Raw genomic sequence first — 17,569 nt, 5'->3', positions numbered from 1 at the left:
AACCAGGGTTTCAGAGCATATGTGATCTTTCTACCACTGAGGGACCTACCTTAAGGGGCCCAAAAGCCTATCGGGGGCCAAAGTAGTACCCTGCCGAAGACTGCTCACTCCTGGCAAACCCTATGAGGCATTATGGACATCTAGTGGCTGCTCAAGATAATGCCTCAGGGATCCATGTCAGGGTGGGGAGTAGTCTGCTCTGGGATTTACCAGGAGCCCAATTATCCTGGCTGAGTGAGGTAGTCCAGGGTCCTCTTAGAGTCAGTCCCCTGAATGACCATTTCTTTCATTTCTTATTAGGATTCCAAAGTCACTCAGAATGGCAGACTGGCTCTAGTGAAGACCTATCTTTGTCCCAGTCCAACAAGGTCTAAGGATACCACCTGCACATAAGACGACAGAAGACAGGTGTTCGGAAAAATCTTCAAGCCCCAGGCTTAAATGCCAAAACACTGTCGTCCTGATTGAGGGAAGGAGCTCAGAAATGACAGACTCTGGTACTAGTCGTGTGGCTTTACGTAAGTCACTAAGCTTCTCTGAACTTGATTAATGATATTAGTGGGAGGTTGAGTCCAGCTGATCTCCAAGGTATCTTTAATATTCTGTGATCTATGAGCCTTTTCAGTAGCTGGGAAGACAAAGTGCGATCTACTCTGCTCTGGCAATGTAGATCTCTACGTTAAACTAAAGGAAGCGTTCTCTTCAACTTTGTGGCTCATTTCCAAGACTTGGCTACTATCCCAATGGATCAACTTTCTCCACAGAGCTACGTATCTGGGAAGAGGTGGGAATCAGGGACTATGAGAGCCGGAAAGAGCTGGAAGGAACATTCTAGTCTATTTTCTTAAACTGTTTAGAGCTGTTTTAAGATCTGTCACATTGTCTAGTCAGTGGCAGAAAACCCAGAACTCAGGTCTCCCAATCTCAGGGCAGGTACCACGTTGCTGACAAGGGCCTTGCCTCATCACTTCATGACACCAGTCTCTCTCTGAAACCACAAGTGGAAACATTCTCGACTCAGTGTTTCTTCCTTCTCTTCCTCTCACAGTGTAAGCACTCTTCTTCTCTTCGTTTCCTGGTTGCACCATTCCAAACCGAGGAAGCTGTCGGAACCAGGGCCACGAAGAGCAACAGGCGACGGCTAAATGATACGCAGGTTACAGGATTAGAGGTTTCAGCGCCACTCACAGTTCAGAAGGGCCGTGTGCTGCCATGGCCCCACAGCCTCCTCAGTCTAGTCTGTAGCTTCTACGGTGGTCGCTCAGCTCAGCGGGCCTACAGAGGGCAAAGCAGCCCCGTCTAGAACTCCAATACCAACCCTGGCGTGTTTGTGTTCATCCATCACTCGCAAATATTTCCTGGGAGACAACCTCATTACTCAGTACTGGTTTGATCCGAGGTAGCCCACCCTTCCATCCACCTACACAGTATGGGGGCATAACCTTTCATTGGCAGTGCCTGGAGTGAACAGATGGGGTCTGAGTTTGCCTACACTGGCAGGAAACCAGTCTGGGCAGAGCCCCTCTTTTGCCTGAGGAGGTAGGGGCAGCCATGTACTCCAGGGTGCTATCAGACTCTGGCCAGGGTGTCCTCTGGCATGCTACGGGCTCAATGCCAGCTGTGGCCAGGAGAGGAACCTCCCACCAGTAAGCTTCTGATTCTCCTCCACAGATCCCTATCAGGATAGGTTTACATTCCCTGGATCTCTAAGGGGGGAGGCCCTGTTTGAAGCTGATGACGTACAAATGAAGCTTTAGTAAAGAGAGCAAAAGGAGCCACTCAAGAGCCCAGATAAAGCCTGGTATCAGGGTTGATCTACCTCCATTTCTCTCATTCTTTCTCTTGATTAGTTATTGTGAGTAAACAAGTTAAAGAATGTATTTTCTCAGCCCCTCCTCCCCCACCCTTCGTTCTATTTCTCTCATATAGCCTTGACTGAACTTTTTAATACAGTCTTTCCCCCAACTTTGCTTCTGCCATTTACTCTCTGCAGTGCAGACACAATGGACATTTCCGTTAGCGATGAAAACACTGGGCTCAGGGTAAGGAGACCAGACTGAAATGTTGGCTCTGTTGCTTTGTGGATGTACCACCTTGAACGTGTTATTTGCCCGCCTGTGCTCAGTACCTCCGTCTGTAAAATGGAGACAACTCTGGCAATTACTTCACTTGATAAACAAAGACTGAACGAGGACAGATCCAGATAGACATCTTTATGTCCACAGCCATCCACCCAAGCATCTATGCTTCGTATGGTAGAGCAGTAGTAGATAAGCATCCTAGTAAATGACTTTTGAAGTACATGAGTGAAACCTGGATTCTCATCCACTGGGAGCAAACTGGGGAATCACTTCCATGCTCAAGTTCCTACACATCTGTCCTCTCCCAGGGTTCACATCTTGGCTCCGCCATTTACTACGTAATTTTAAGGCAGCATATGAACGACTAAAGTTGTTATTTGACTGCAAATGCATGATCAAAAGGTCTTGGTAAACAATGGGGAATCCAGCTTTCCTACAACAGAACTGTTTCCAGGAATTCAAGAACTCCTTGCCCAGGTTACTGGGTAGCAGGCAATCCCGAGATATGAGCGTGGTTGAACTCAGAGCTGAGAAATCCAGGACCTCCTCATTCTTCAGGATTAGCCCACAAGCAGGTGACAGGGGTTTAACAAGCAAGCTTGCCCAGGTGGAGGGGTGGGGGCACACGGAGAAGAGTCTGGAGGCAGCGCCTGAAAAGAAGCAATACTGAGCCAATGCCATATTCTACGGGCTTCCCAGGGCTTAGCCACAGATGGCTCCACCCCCACAAAGCAGAGAAAAGGGCAGTCTTTTTCGGGGGTGGGAAAAGGCTGACCTAGTCCTGTTCTCCTACACTGGGCTGTCAGATGCCCCAGGGTCTCTTCGCCACAAGGAGAAGCAGGTTGCTACGCAGTTCTCACTGAGACCCAGCAACACAGAACAGCTAGTGAAGCCCTCGGGCGGAAGGTTTAAGACCCACCTTTCTCAAGGCTTGGGGAAGAGAAAGGGCGACACTGGGCTGCGAAGAGTGAGAAGCGGTGGCTGCCGCTCGTGAATGAACGGGTTCTCCCCTGGTTTCTGGTAGTTCACCTCAATCTTGCCTGCCGGCTGCTGTGCTGTCCCGGGTCGTCATTCCCCGGGGTCCCCACACTTGGCCTTTCCTTCCACCATTTGCCCTCCCTGCAGCCCTCATCAAGAAAACTACCATTTAAAAGTTAAAACCGAGGAAGGGTGAGAAAATTTGCGAGGGCGGGGGGGGGGGGGTGCGCAGGACGAATGTGCATCTGTGCGGCAGCGCGGGGCGGCCCGCGGAGCCCAGGCTCTCGGTCTTCTGGCTCCAAGAGGCCCCAGCCGCCCCCGCGTCCCCACCGTGCATCTCCGAACTCCGCGTATGCTGCCCGGGCCGCGCGCGGCCAGGCGCCCCGTCAGCAGTCGGCGGGGGTGAGGATGACGCGGACCGGGCGGGAGGCCGGCCAACTGCAGCAACCCCGCCGCGCCACCCGCTTCCCGGGCCCCGGAGCCCACCGCGTCCGGAGCCGGAGGGGGCCCGGCGCCCGGGGGCGGGGCGGGGCACGGACCGCGGTCTCTCCCGCAGCAGCCCCGCCGCTCCAGCCTATCAGCGGCCACCCGGCGGCTCCCTCGGCTGGACCAAAATAGCTGCGAACGCCTGCGACTTGCGCGCGGCCCCTCACTTGACGCTCACTCCGGCTCGTTCGCCCGCTCCGCTCCCCTCGCCTAAAGGGGGCGGGGAGGAAGCGCCGGGGAGGGGGGTGGGGGGTGGGGGAGAGAGAGGAAGGAGGAAGGAAGGAAGGAAGGGAGGAAGGAAGGAAGGAAGGGAGGGAGGGAGGGAGTCGGACGGAGGCGCGGAGCTCGGGGCTGCGCGGCGCGGCGCTGGAAGGCGCCGGCGTTAACCCCTCGAGGGCAGGCGGCGGAGGGGGAGCGGTGTTAATACATAAGAGCACTGCATCACGCTAATCTTCTCCCCAGAACAGTATGCGTCAGCAGTACATTCACGTTCTGACTGAAGGACAAAAGGATGAGAGAGCAGTCTGCGTGGCTGCTGCCTGCAACACCGCGAGCCCGGCGCGAGGAGGAGACGGTGGGCGCCGAGCGCAGGGGCCCCGCTGCTGCTGCTGCTGCTGCTGCCGCCGCCGCCGCCGCTAGCCAGCGCGGACCATGTTCTCGGGCTCCGGAGCGTTCCCCGCAGCCGCGACCCCCGCTGCTCACGCCACCGCCGGCGCTCGGGCCGCTGCAGCAGTCCGCGGGCGGCGCAGCCACTGAAGGCGCCGCGAGCCAAAGCCCGGAACTCGCTCCCTCCGCACAAAGCCAGAGCCGGCGGCGCGCCGGGGGCCCGGCTGCGGCGGGCGGCGGCGGGCGGTTGCGCGCCACCGGGGGCTGCGGCCGCCGCCGCCGCCGCCGGACCCGCGCCCGCCCCCGGACTCCCTGAAGGGGCCTGCGGTGCGGGCGCGACCCGGCCGCCGCGCGCTTCTCCGGCCGGCGGACCTGGTCCCGGCGCTGCCTCCACGCCGCTGACCCTCAGGGGGCTGGACGGACTGCTGCTCCTCGCGCCGGCAGACGGCGGGCTGGGAAACTAAGCCCAGTTTTGGTCTTTTTAACCCTTGAGAGAAGAGGCGAGCAAAGAAGGGGGTGTGTGTCTGGGGAGGGCGAAGGAGCCGCGAACACCTCCTCTTAACTCTCGCAGCCCCGCGGGCGAACGACTGCATCAGCTGCCTCCGGCCGGAACCGCCGACACAAGGAGAGGGGGCAGCGCAGCAGCGAGCGAGCGAGCGAGCGAGCGAGCGAACGCGGCCTGGGAGGCTTCGGGGCGCCCCCTCACCCCCGCCGGGTGGCAGCCGCGGGAGCGGGCTGGGGGCGCCGGAGGCACGCTCCGGCGATGAAGCGGCTTCCCCCGTGGCTGGTGCGAGCCGGTGCCAGGGTCCAAGGACAAAGCAGGGAAGCGCTGGTGGCGCCGCTCCTCGCGCTGAGGGGGGGGCATGCACCTGCATAGCCCGCCGGGCCTCGGCTCTCCCCGGCGCGCCTCAACTCCGCTGCTTCGCCGTAGCCTGCTCCGGATTTACTAGAAGCCATTTTGTCTCCCCCACCCCTCCCCTCCCCTCCCCTCCCCTCCGCCCTCCCCGCCCCCTCCACTCCCCCCCTCCCCCCGTTTTGTTAATTAAAACTAAGAAGTAAGAATGGCAACGACGTGGCCGGCTCCCGTGGAGAACGCTTAAGGACACCACGCCAATTCCTTCCTTCCGAGGTAGGTGACAGCGACTCACTGGGTGGGGATGGTTGCCGCGGGGGAGAGAAAGTCTCGGCTTTCCGAGGGCTTGCCTTGAGGGGGGCTGGAGACAGGGGCCACGCTTTAGTTGGGCATGCTTTTATTCCGCCGGTCCGCTCCGTCTCTCTAATCGCCCCCTCCCCACCTCCTTCTCCAGATGGAAAGAGGAGCTCCTAGCTCATTTAAGCCGGGGTAGGGCTGGTTCTCCTTTCCGAGCCAAAATCCCAGGCGATGGTGAATTATGAACGTGCCACACCATGAAGCTCTTGTGGCAGGTAACTGTGCACCACACCTGGAATGCCGTCCTGCTCCCCGTCGTCTACCTCACGGCGCAAGTGTGGATTCTGTGTGCAGCCATCGCCGCTGCCGCCTCCGCCGGGCCCCAGAACTGCCCATCCGTTTGCTCGTGCAGTAACCAGTTCAGCAAGGTGGTGTGCACCCGTCGGGGCCTCTCCGAGGTCCCTCAGGGTATTCCCTCCAACACCCGGTACCTCAACCTCATGGAAAACAATATCCAGATGATCCAGGCCGACACCTTTCGCCACCTCCACCACCTGGAGGTCCTGCAGCTGGGCAGGAACTCCATCCGGCAGATCGAGGTGGGGGCCTTCAACGGCCTGGCCAGCCTCAACACCCTGGAGCTGTTTGACAACTGGCTGACAGTCATCCCCAGCGGGGCCTTTGAGTACCTGTCCAAGCTGCGGGAGCTCTGGCTTCGCAACAACCCCATAGAAAGCATCCCCTCTTACGCCTTCAACCGGGTGCCCTCCCTCATGCGCTTGGACTTGGGGGAGCTCAAGAAGCTGGAGTACATCTCTGAGGGCGCTTTTGAGGGACTGTTCAACCTCAAGTACCTGAACCTGGGCATGTGCAACATTAAAGATATGCCCAATCTGACCCCCCTGGTGGGGCTGGAGGAGCTGGAGATGTCAGGGAACCACTTCCCTGAGATCAGGCCTGGCTCCTTCCACGGCCTCAGCTCCCTCAAGAAGCTATGGGTCATGAACTCACAGGTCAGCCTGATTGAGCGGAACGCTTTTGATGGGCTGGCCTCACTTGTGGAACTCAACCTGGCCCACAATAACCTCTCTTCTTTGCCCCATGACCTCTTCACCCCACTGAGGTACCTTGTGGAGTTGCACCTACACCACAATCCTTGGAACTGCGATTGTGACATTCTGTGGCTAGCCTGGTGGCTTCGGGAGTACATACCCACCAATTCTACCTGCTGCGGCCGCTGTCATGCTCCCCTGCACATGCGTGGCCGCTACCTGGTGGAGGTGGACCAGGCCTCCTTCCAGTGCTCTGCCCCCTTCATCATGGATGCCCCTCGGGATCTCAACATCTCCGAGGGTCGGATGGCGGAACTTAAGTGTCGGACTCCCCCGATGTCCTCCGTGAAGTGGCTGCTGCCCAATGGGACAGTGCTCAGCCACGCCTCCCGCCACCCGAGGATCTCTGTCCTCAACGACGGCACCTTGAACTTTTCCCACGTGCTGCTCTCAGACACCGGGGTATACACTTGCATGGTGACCAACGTGGCAGGCAACTCCAACGCCTCGGCCTACCTCAACGTGAGCACGGCCGAGCTCAACACCTCCAACTACAGCTTCTTCACCACAGTCACAGTGGAGACCACTGAGATCTCACCTGAGGATACGACGCGCAAGTACAAGCCTGTTCCTACGACGTCCACTGGTTATCAGCCGGCATATACCACCTCCACCACGGTGCTCATTCAGACCACCCGTGTGCCCAAGCAGGTACCCGCGACAGACACCAATGATAAGATGCAGACCAGCCTGGATGAAGTCATGAAGACCACCAAGATCATCATTGGCTGCTTTGTGGCAGTGACTCTGCTAGCTGCCGCCATGTTGATTGTCTTCTACAAACTTCGTAAGCGGCACCAGCAGAGGAGTACAGTCACAGCCGCCCGGACAGTTGAGATCATCCAGGTGGACGAAGACATCCCAGCGGCGGCGTCTGCGGCAGCAACAGCAGCTCCGTCCGGTGTATCAGGTGAGGGGGCAGTAGTGCTGCCCACAATTCATGACCATATTAACTACAACACCTACAAACCAGCACATGGGGCCCACTGGACAGAAAACAGCCTGGGGAACTCTCTGCACCCCGCAGTCACCACAATCTCTGAACCTTATATAATTCAGACCCATACCAAGGACAAGGTACAGGAAACTCAAATATGACTCCCCTCCCCCCAAAAACTTACAAAATGCAATAGAATGCACACACACACACACACACACACACACACACACACACACAAGACAGCAACTTTTGTACAGAGTGGGGAGAGACTTTTTCTTGTATATGCTTCTATATTAAATCTACGGGCTGGTAAAAGAAACAGATTATATTAAAATTTAAAAACAAAAATTCAAAACAAAACTATTTTCTAACTTGTAAGTTCTATTTAAAGGGGGGAGTGGGGTTCTTGGGAACGTTGTGGGGTAGAAGCCACAAGTCAACTTGCTATGATGCCAGAAGGGATTTCTGATACCAGGCTGAAACTCCTAAGATAAACTAAAACAACAACAAATATCCCTAAAGAGGTAGGGTGTGGGCTGCTGAGGGGTGGGGTGGGGGTGGGGGTAGACTGTCATTTTTTAGAAGATGCTTCACAGCATACAGGAATACCCATTTCTATAGACACCTTTCTTAAGCTGAGAGCTGTCTTTGCAAATTTATTTTAAAAAGAGATACAAAAAAAAGCACCGAGAATTTGTACTGTGCTGAAGTGTTGAGAGGCAATAATTTTTTTTTTTCTTCAGAGGCCAAGGGGAAGATAGATCTGTAAATGTATTTTAAACAGGAAAACCACCAAAATTTAAATGACTCCTTAAAGGGGCTCGGTCTTTCCGTCTGTCCATGTGCACAAGGCTCCTTGGTTTGTGCACCGGGACATGCGCGTGCCCCGCCTGACAGCGCACCTCGGGAAGGAGCAGAGAAGGAAGGGGGCTGGCGTAGCTCTCAGTCAAATGCTTTCACATTGCACCAGATTCCTGCAGATGGGTTTAACCCACTCTCTGCAGGGCATGTGTCTATTCAGGGTTTCCCTTGAGGGGGAGGAGGCCCCCCCCCAAGGGGGTGCGGCCACAGAGGGGGGGTGGGAAGGGAGAGCAGAAGCAGAGAGAATGTATTCACAGGAGGCCATAAATTAGCATGGTGCCATGTCCACCTGTTGTTGCCGGTATCTGACAAATGATTGTAGACAATGATGGCATTTTATGATTTTTTATAAAGGTTTTGTTTGTTTTAAGGTGGAGAAGGAGGAGAGGCTGGGATTGGGGAGCTTGGGGGAGTGGAAGCTTTTCTCATGCTTGTGATTTGGTGACTATTCTAAATGCTGATTCATTAGGGATTATTACAGCTGATGTCAACTGGTTGTGGTGATGGGGTGGGGGCAGAACATGAGTGGAGAGAGAAAAAGGGCACAGGCTCATTTCAAGTACAATGAAGCCTTTACTAAACAGGATGGTTCACAAAAAAGATGTGAATCCACAGTTAAAACAAAAGTGATATACATGCACACAAGAAGTGAGTTCTGCAAGGAGTCCTGTGGAACGTGGCACAGTGGGGGGAAGGCTTCCCTCTCCCAGGCCGACCTCAGGAGGAGGTGGAGGAGAAAGGGTGGGCGTGGGCGGGGAAGGCAGAGATCTCTGTTATTCTGGTCCATTTAATGCTGTAACTTCTTTCATTTATTATTTTAGCTTTAAAAAGAAATAAAGGGTTCAGATTTGAAAGGGGTGGGATGGGTGGGTGGGGGGGAATGCCAACAAAAGAACACTGATTGTAATGTGAGAAAAGTGTATTTTTGTATTTTAATAAATATTGTTCAATTTTTAATCCAATGTCCCCAAAGGGTTAAATTGAATAAGGTCCTATAGATCCTTATAAGCATTAACCAAGTCATTTCTATTTAAAGAAAAAAAGGCAAAGGGAGGGGAGACGTAAGGTGGGAGGGGAAGACAATGTTAAATTTCTTTCAAGTATGGGAAAATGCTAAAGCTGTCAACAGTCTTTCCTTAGCTTAAATAAAAAGCACCCCAATTCTAGTGCACCTTCCAAAAGCTAAGTGTGTTAGTCCCTGGCTTTGTTGGGGGTAGAACCAAATTCCTGATGCCCTGGAAAAGCAGGGGAAATGGGTCAGCCTCAGCTCCTGGGACCAGGCCAGAAGTTAAATGCCACCTCAGCAGAAGCTGCTGGTCAGGCAGCACCAGCTCTATCTACCCAGAGACCCTGGGGGACCTGGATTTAAGAGGTCTGCAATAATGCTGTTTGGCTTAAACTTCCCACAGGCAGCGTTCCTTCTGTTCTCTGGGTGCTGAATAGTCAAACATGTCTCGGTGGTGGTGGGTGTCTGTCTCCTGATGCTTACCGAGTACTGACGTCCAGGGAGGCTGCATGAACCGGGACCCTGCGTCTCCTCAGCGTTTTTATACTAATGCAGGGAATCGGGACTGAGTGGGTGTGATCTCCCTGGCACTGAACAGGGAGAGAGGCAGGCAGCACTTTGCAGCAGTTGGCTAAGAAAAGGGCCAATTCTTAATCCCCTGGGTAGATATGTGTCCTTTCTGGGTCTCAGTGTTTGTGGTAGCATGCGTGCATGCATGGCACACCTTTAGAAACTGTCACTCACATTTCCAGGCTCCAAATACACGTTCCCTCTGGCTCTCCTTTTACCGCCGTAGCTACCCCCGATAACACGAGAAAACTGCAGCAGAGTAAAGGGTGGGACTTGGCCAGGACCAGCTGAAAAAGCAAGAAATTATCCCTTTCCCAGCACCACAAGACAACTCAGGCTGTTCAGAACAGCTTCCTGGGTACACATTCATTGGCAACTGTGGACAAAGTGGCTGCTTCAGAAACAGAGGATGTGGGGCCAGGTTTCCTAACCTTTTTTGGCAGCTATTTGGATAGTTAGGGATTGTACAGTCGCTCTGGAATGATGAAGGGTCTGTGGCTGAACCAGAGGTCTGAGGGGAGGGGTACAGAAATGGTCCTAAAACATTCCTGGGGAAGAGTCCTAAGAACAAACATTGTCCTGGGGGCTGAGTGTGTTGCCATCTTGGGATCTGAGGGAGAAGCGCTTTCCAGAAGAAACCTGAAAGGAGGTGGGGGAGACTGAGATCTGGTTCTTGGGTTTAAGTGTCCTTAGGGCTGCAAGGGTAGTTCCTTTCTGCTCTGGGCCCACTCTTTGAGCTGGGCACCGTTTCAGCTTTTACAGCAGCAAACCTCCATTGCCGTAATGGTGGGTATTGCCTCCTTTGTAGCAGGCACCTGGGACAGCTTTTCAGAGAGGAGTCCCATGAGCACCGAAAGTGCAGGCTTTCATGCTGTGTTGGTGACTCATCCTCAGGCCTGACGGCCAAGCTATGGGACATGGGTTGGTAGCTCTTCAGGGGAGTAGTTTGTAGCAACACATTAGAGGGAAAGACTGCTGCTGATTATATGGAGTTAAAGAATTTTCTAAGGGCCATGAAAGATCATTTAGTCTAATCCTTTTACATTTTATGGTCAAGGAAACAGCACCAGAGAAACTGAAAGATCTCTCCAAGGTCACACTGCTAGTCAGTGGAAGAGGTGGCACTGAAACCAAGATCTCTGGACTCCCAAGTCAAATGTGCCTTCCTCACTCAGGCTCTTCTGGGCTATCAGGAACCTATTTCTTTCCCCGCCACCGTGCAGTAAAAATGGGACCTTCCTCCAGATATCGCTGTGTTCTCTTCTCCTTTTTGGGGTGCTCAATCTCCTTCAGAACTGGCTGTACTGCCCCCCAAGGTCTGACCAGAATTCTGACCACAGGGGGCCCCAGAGCTGGCCAAAGGGCCACGTGTGCTCACTAAGGGGTTAGATCCTCAGGACTGTACATAACAGCTTCCGATTCGGAGGTTCAGTGGCAGACGGCTGCTGGAGAAAGGGTGACGTTAGACCAGGCAGGGTGTTCACAAAGGGAAAGGTAGCTTGGCCTTCTCCCATCCTCAGCCTTGGAAGCTCTGCAGAGTTGAGGATTGACAGAGGTCTTAAAGCACCTACCAGAGCAAGTTCTCCACAGTGGAATGGTTTCTGCTTATTTGGCTCAACAATGAGACTGTTGGGGGGTGGGGGTGGGGGTGGGGTCCTTAACGTCTCTCCTCCACTGTACCTACCCCAGCCCCAGCTCTGTAAGTGCCATGCTGTGGCTGCCACTCCCATAATCTGCTCCAGGCCTTTTAACGCTCTTCGGTGTTCCGCTGCATCTTATTATCAAAGAAGGGAGAGTAGACAGGACAGTTTCTAAGGTCTAGAGACACTGGCTTTATCAGGGCTGTTTAACATGTATTGAGGCCAAGAACTTGCTGGGTGCTGGGTAGAACAATGTAGTAAAGAGTCCCTGGCAAAACAATTCCTGTTATTGGTGGGGAAGAGGTCCAGAGTCCATGGCCATTGACAGTGGAGAGTTCTGGCTTCCTTCTGTGGAGATGGACAGAGACTAGGACAGGGCTAAGGGGGGCCTTACACAGCCCAGACTACTACCTCAGGGGGCAAGAGCCCACAATTAAGGCCCTAACATTTTACTGCAACAAAGCAGCAGGGGATTAAAATTAGAGAAGAAGAAGAAGAAGAGAGAGAGAACATTTATATCCAAACATATGTCTGATTTTATCTCCTCTGCTGGCGCTCAGCACTCCATGCCATCGGCTAATGCGGGCACTGTTCACGCCATTTCTAAATCCTGCCTCAGCTAAACCGCAAGGCAGTTTTTGGCTCAAAAGCACCTCTCCTGGTCTTCATGCATTCAGAAAACACCCTTTACCCCTGAAGGGGTGAGAAGGGTTTGGGCAGTGAATTAAGGTTGTTTTCATCTTTGCGTTAAATTTCAAATGAAGCAAATTGCTTCTTGAAGCAGCGACAAATGCTTCAGGAACCACATCAGTGAGATTTACATATCTTTTTTTTTTTTTTTTTTTTTTTTTTTAATTTTTTATTTTTGGGACAGAGAGAGACAGAGCATGAACGGGGGAGGGGCAGAGAGAGAGGGAGACACAGAATCGGAAACAGGCTCCAGGCTCCGAGCCATCAGCCCAGAGCCTGACGCGGGGCTCGAACTCACGGACCGCGAGATCGTGACCTGGCTGAAGTCGGACGCTTAACCGACTGCGCCACCCAGGCGCCCCGAGATTTACATATCTATAAAGCAATATAGCATAGTGCTTACAAGTACAGACTTTGGATCTGGTCTTCCTGGGTTGAATCTCAGCTCCATCGCTTACTACCTGTGTGACTTTGGATAAATACTCAGTTTATTCATATGTAAAATGGACATATTAGTATCTACGATCTCACGGCTTCACAGGTTGTTGTGAAAACTGAAATTATATGTATAAAGTCATACTTAAGAGTGGTGACTGGCATCACGTAGTAACGCTGTATTGTTGGTAGTTATCTGATGACAAACATAAGGACCAACTGACCAGTCCCCAGTCACTACCACCTCGATTCTAGAACCTCATCTGTGCCCAGAGAGAACATTATTGAGCTATTCCAGAGAGGAACGATGCTTACTCAGAAGTTGGGGACAGGGGGACAGTACCATGTAACCAAGGCCAGGCCCAGAGGGAAAGAGGGGTTGTACTTTTCCCTCCAGGAAACCAGTGCCTTGTGCTCTGTTCCCTAATCCAGCTCTCCAGCTGGCCCAAGGTGCCGTTTCCGTCCCGGAAGAGATTACCTTTCCTTGCGCTAAGCCAGAAGAAAGGAAAGGTGCTGCTGTTGGTGGTGATGCACAAACTGAGGGCTGGGCCAGGAATCCTTTACCTAAGAAACCTTGTTCCTTTCCTAAGAGGATAAGCTTCCTGGAGGCTTTTCCACCTATCCCTGTTTTTCTGTCAGGGTGCCTTACCAAGGGTAGGGCAGGGGAGGGCTGAGGCACCTGGAGGGAGAAGGCAGGACAGAGAGGAGCTACTGGGGCTTCAAAGCAGAATTAAAGGGCAGAAAAGAAGACCAGAATTTGAGCAAGTGAGAGCAGAATGGAGCTATATGGCAGATAGACAGGCTAAGGGTCTGCAATGCAGTTAAGGAGGAAAGCCAGGGAGATTCCGCTGTCCTAGGAAGCAAGAGGCTGGCTGGACCCTGGATGGGGGAGGACCAGTCCGATATCCGTGGCATGGGACAGAGGAGAAGAAAAGCAGGGAGATCAACTTTCCAAGAGAAGTCTAAGAGAGAAAGCATTCTGATTTCCTAATGAGTGGCTAGAATTCGATTTTCGGACGATCACAGGTTTTGTGCTCCGGTACATGCCAGCTCTGCTGTCAGTACTTGGGCCAAACCACCCACAACAGTCCTGTTCTCTATCCTGCAGGCTGGCCAACTGCCAGGGGGAAACAGCCCAGTCCTTAGGACCGTAACCCAATCTGGACCCTGACCGGCTCACTCAGGGGTCTGCACTGAACCTGGTTCCTCATTTCTATGAGGGCAAAGACAGGGAGAGAGAAGTGGGTGCAAGTCACTGCGGATCTACGAAAAGAGTATTACTCCAGAGGGAGGGTATTACATAAATTGTGTTTTTCCATAAAAATGAGGACATGGACCCTGGCAGTGAGTCAGAGAGATTAGGCTGAGGCCTATGGGGGCCATCTCTGGGAGAAGCTCTCCTGTCAAACAGTGTTAGCATTTGAGATGATGGTGTCTTCCCTAACTTACCCCATCAAGATTTCCGACCCTCCAGTAGGGAAGCATGGAGAGGAAAGGCTGCTCTATTGCCAGGTGTGGGGACTAGATGGAGCAGAGTAGTAGTTAGCCTTTCATGGTCATTCATTCTGTGCACCTAGGAACAATACTAGAACAATTACTAGAGATTTTATTACCAAATGCCAAAGGAACAGTCCTTGGTCCACTAGTTTCTTTAATACTCACTCACCTCCTTATAACCCCACTAATAAGTAGCACCCTCCAGTAACATTTTTTTAATGTTTATTTATTTTTCAGAGAGAGAGAGAGACAGACAGAGTGTGAGTGGGGGAAGGGCAGAGAGGGAATGAGACACAGAATCCGAACCAGGCTCCAGGCTCTGAGCTGTCAGCACAGAGCCTGACACAGGGCTTGAACTCACAAACTGTGAGATCATGACCTGAGCCGAAGTCAGACACTCAACCATCTGAGCCACCCAGGTGCCCCAATAACTCTTATATCAGGGTGTTTCCCTCTATAATCCCCATCTGAGTACAGTCATCTGCCATCATAGGACCTAGGCCATCTTTGCAAGATCGTTCCACTCTAGAAGATTGATGGCTCTTTCTTCCGACAGTCCTCATGCGTTTTCTCTTCCAAGGCAACTCCTTCATCTGTAGTGTCTGAAAGTTCCTTTAAGGTCTCACCTCTGGTTTCCCCATGTCTGCACTGGTGCTGATGTAGTCACTAGATTAAATCACTCGACCTGCTCAATGAGTCAGCACGGATGACTGAGAAGAGCTTCCACACACTAACTGTTCCCTATGCAAAGTTTGGTTTCTTGGCCTCCGGCTACTTCTTCCTAGAGTCTTCAAGGGTCTGGCTCCTTCCCTTCTCCTATCTACTCATCCAGGTTCATTAAGACCATTCAGGCAGCTTCTCCCACTCAGATTCCGCCCTGTAGGTGAACTGAATGAGTTACAGACAGCTCTCCGCAGAGGCAGTTCCTCGCACGGATAGGGCAGCAGTGTTTGCAGGAATGCTCAGTGTGTCCCTCACAAAAGGCCCAGCACAGGCCCAGAAATGGAGCTGAGGCCTCAGATATACACAGCCTGTTCCTGCAGCCTACCAGCTGCAGTGGTTACAAGTTATAATCTATTACCATTGCAAGAAGACTTAATTTCTGGACTTAAGGGAAGTCGGATAATACTTTATCCTATTAGCTCTGCTGTGAGACTTGACAATGGCTTCCTTCTGACATGACAGCATATTCTTCCAATTCATCTCTTTAAGGGGATGGAGTGGGAGAGTCTGGAATAAGAAAGGAGGGAGGGCCAAGGAAGAGACTGCTAAAGGAATCAGGGAATTCTAATTTTTTAATTAGAAATGAGGAGGGGGCTTGGAGACACATGACAAGGCTGAGATATCTTGAAGCATGTTTGCATTTCATTTTGTTACTCTGATGAGGGAAGTGACTGCACGTACTGGGTGGGTGTATCGTATGCATGTGTGTCAGAAGAAGGCTCTGAAGCTACAGAGAAGCCTGAAAACAAGAAGAATAAGGAACTGGCCTATTCCATACTCTTCTTGTCTCAGCCTGCTGTGCCTGCAGGGTAGCTTTCCCTTTCCTTAGTCCCTATGCCACATTCCTGTTGTAAGTCCACATCTCTTCTGACCAGTGGTATCATGTCCGTTGAGGGCACCTTCACATCCCGGGGGTGTCATCAAGGCTGGCCAACCTTGGGGTGGCAAGACACTGAGGACAGAGTGATGGTTTATAGCTTCAAAATTCAGAGATGTGGAAACCGGGAAGGGAATTTCCAAGTTAACTCAGAGAATCTAACTGAACCCCCTTATTTTACTTATGAGGAAAATGAAGTCCAGGGGACTTTCCTAGGTGTCACATAGCTGGTGATGCAGAGACCAGATCTCTGGTGTCTGGGTTCTCAACCCAGCACTGCTGAACACCAACAGCGCCACGGTGACTGACAAATCCGGCGGGTGCCATTTACAGAAACCACAAAGTGATTAGCGCCCCTGGAGTTTGCAATTTGGTACGATCCCTTACAGTTTGCTTCCAGGGAGAGAAGGGGAAGGCCTTTCACACCAGTACTTTATCTGTGCTTAATGCTCTGAGATGGTGACCACTCGTGACTTCATTCAAACAGCTAGCGCTGAGGAATCAGGCAACTTTTCCTTTCTCTTCAACCACAGATGTTCCAAGGCATGTGAGTTCTGATGGCAGCCCAAACGGGTAATACATTAAAAGGAACATTTGTTGCTTATGCCATTCCCCCTTCCCTCACAAGAGCGAAAAAAAGCTGTGAGGTAAAGAACTCGTATCCCTGTGCAGGGAAGGCATACAGAAGCTAAATCATGTTAGAGGTCTGTTCAAGGTCAAGATGACCACTGACAAGCAGAGAAGTCTGGAGTCCTGCTTCCACGTCGCTTGCCTTCCCCAGTACTGTGTAAGCGAGGGGAAAAAAAAAGCTTTCCTTGCGGGGAAAGCTTAGACGGCCCAGGTTGACTCGGAGCCTTCCCTGAAACAGAGTCTAAGAGGCTACTAAATGTCTCCTCTTCCCCCATATCAACAAATCCTCTGTTGGGAAATGGAGTGGTCCTGGCTATAATTTTATCGCATACATTTAATTAGAATCTGTCTCCTTCGTGATGGTTTTAAGCCAAGTCCCAGTAGAAACATTCTAAAAGAACAGCCGCTTTCAACCAAGGATCTTTTAACCAAGTTAATTTAGCAGAAATTTGCCATCTTGGATGGGATAGCGTTACCTCTCTTTTTTGACTTCAAAGCTGGGAAGAGAAGGGAGGTGGAGAACGCAGAGAAATAAAGAGGAGGGCGGGGGCTTCAAGCAAATGAGTTTTTGTCTATTAAGGAGTGGTAATTTCTGCTAGCTCCCCTAGAGGCTGGTCCCCTCCAATAATGGCCTGACTCTAATGATTCCCACTCCTAAGCAACAGCCTGTGTTCTGCTGGTGTTGAGACAAACTGTGCCAGAGAAATTCCCTTTCTCTCGGAGGTGCTGCTATCATTACGCAGGAGATTAGCCAGCCAGGAGGATGTGCTCTTGGTAGAGAGCGAGAAAGAGAAGGAGAAAGAATGCTCTTTTCCAGCAGGCACGGTACTGCTGACCTAGGATATGAAAGGCTGAGTAAGAGGTTAGAGGTTACTGATAAGAGAAGGGCGGGAACTCTGGACAAGAGGGAAAAGAGAAAGTGAAAGCTTTGGTGCCTCCAGAGGAGTGATGGACTCAATGCAAGACAAGCCCTGGCTGGTTGGAAAGCAGGGGGAGGTCTTGGGGTGTGGACTGTGGGGGTGGGTTGAGCTCAGACACCTTGGACAAAAACTGACGAGCATCTGAGATGTGAAACATGGTGAGAAGTTCACTGGAATCAATTCCGGCCCCTAAATATGGATCATTTCCAGGGCAGAAGTACAAGGATGTGGGCTGACGTGGAAATCGGGGTGACAGCCATTACCCAGGCTGTGGTGCCCTCCCGTTCTGCCCTCTCCCTTCTCAGACACTGAATCAGTGGGGAAAGCTAATACTGCGGCCCTAGTTTTTGCTGAGGCTGCTGCCGGC

General features: G+C 52.3%; 2 protein-coding genes across 2 annotated transcripts in view; one reads left to right on the top strand and one right to left on the bottom strand.

The window, feature by feature from the left end:
• SND1 (staphylococcal nuclease and tudor domain containing 1) overlaps nt 1–17,569 on the bottom strand; it is a 422,669-nt gene that overhangs the window by 54,055 nt on the left and 351,045 nt on the right. The window lies entirely within an intron of this gene.
• On the top strand, nt 3,275–8,142 carry LRRC4 (leucine rich repeat containing 4). The gene is made up of 2 exons (XM_078439836.2): nt 3,275–5,280; nt 5,459–8,142. The coding sequence occupies exon 2, from the start codon at nt 5,559–5,561 to the stop codon at nt 7,509–7,511; it is 1,953 nt and encodes a 650-aa protein (XP_078295962.1). The 5' UTR covers nt 3,275–5,280; nt 5,459–5,558; the 3' UTR covers nt 7,512–8,142.

This window comes from Panthera onca, chromosome A2 (assembly GCF_046562875.1).
Source record: "Panthera onca isolate mPanOnc1 chromosome A2, mPanOnc1 haplotype 2, whole genome shotgun sequence".
Lineage (NCBI taxonomy): Eukaryota > Metazoa > Chordata > Mammalia > Carnivora > Felidae > Panthera > Panthera onca.
This window is presented reverse-complemented; position numbering and strand designations above follow the sequence as displayed.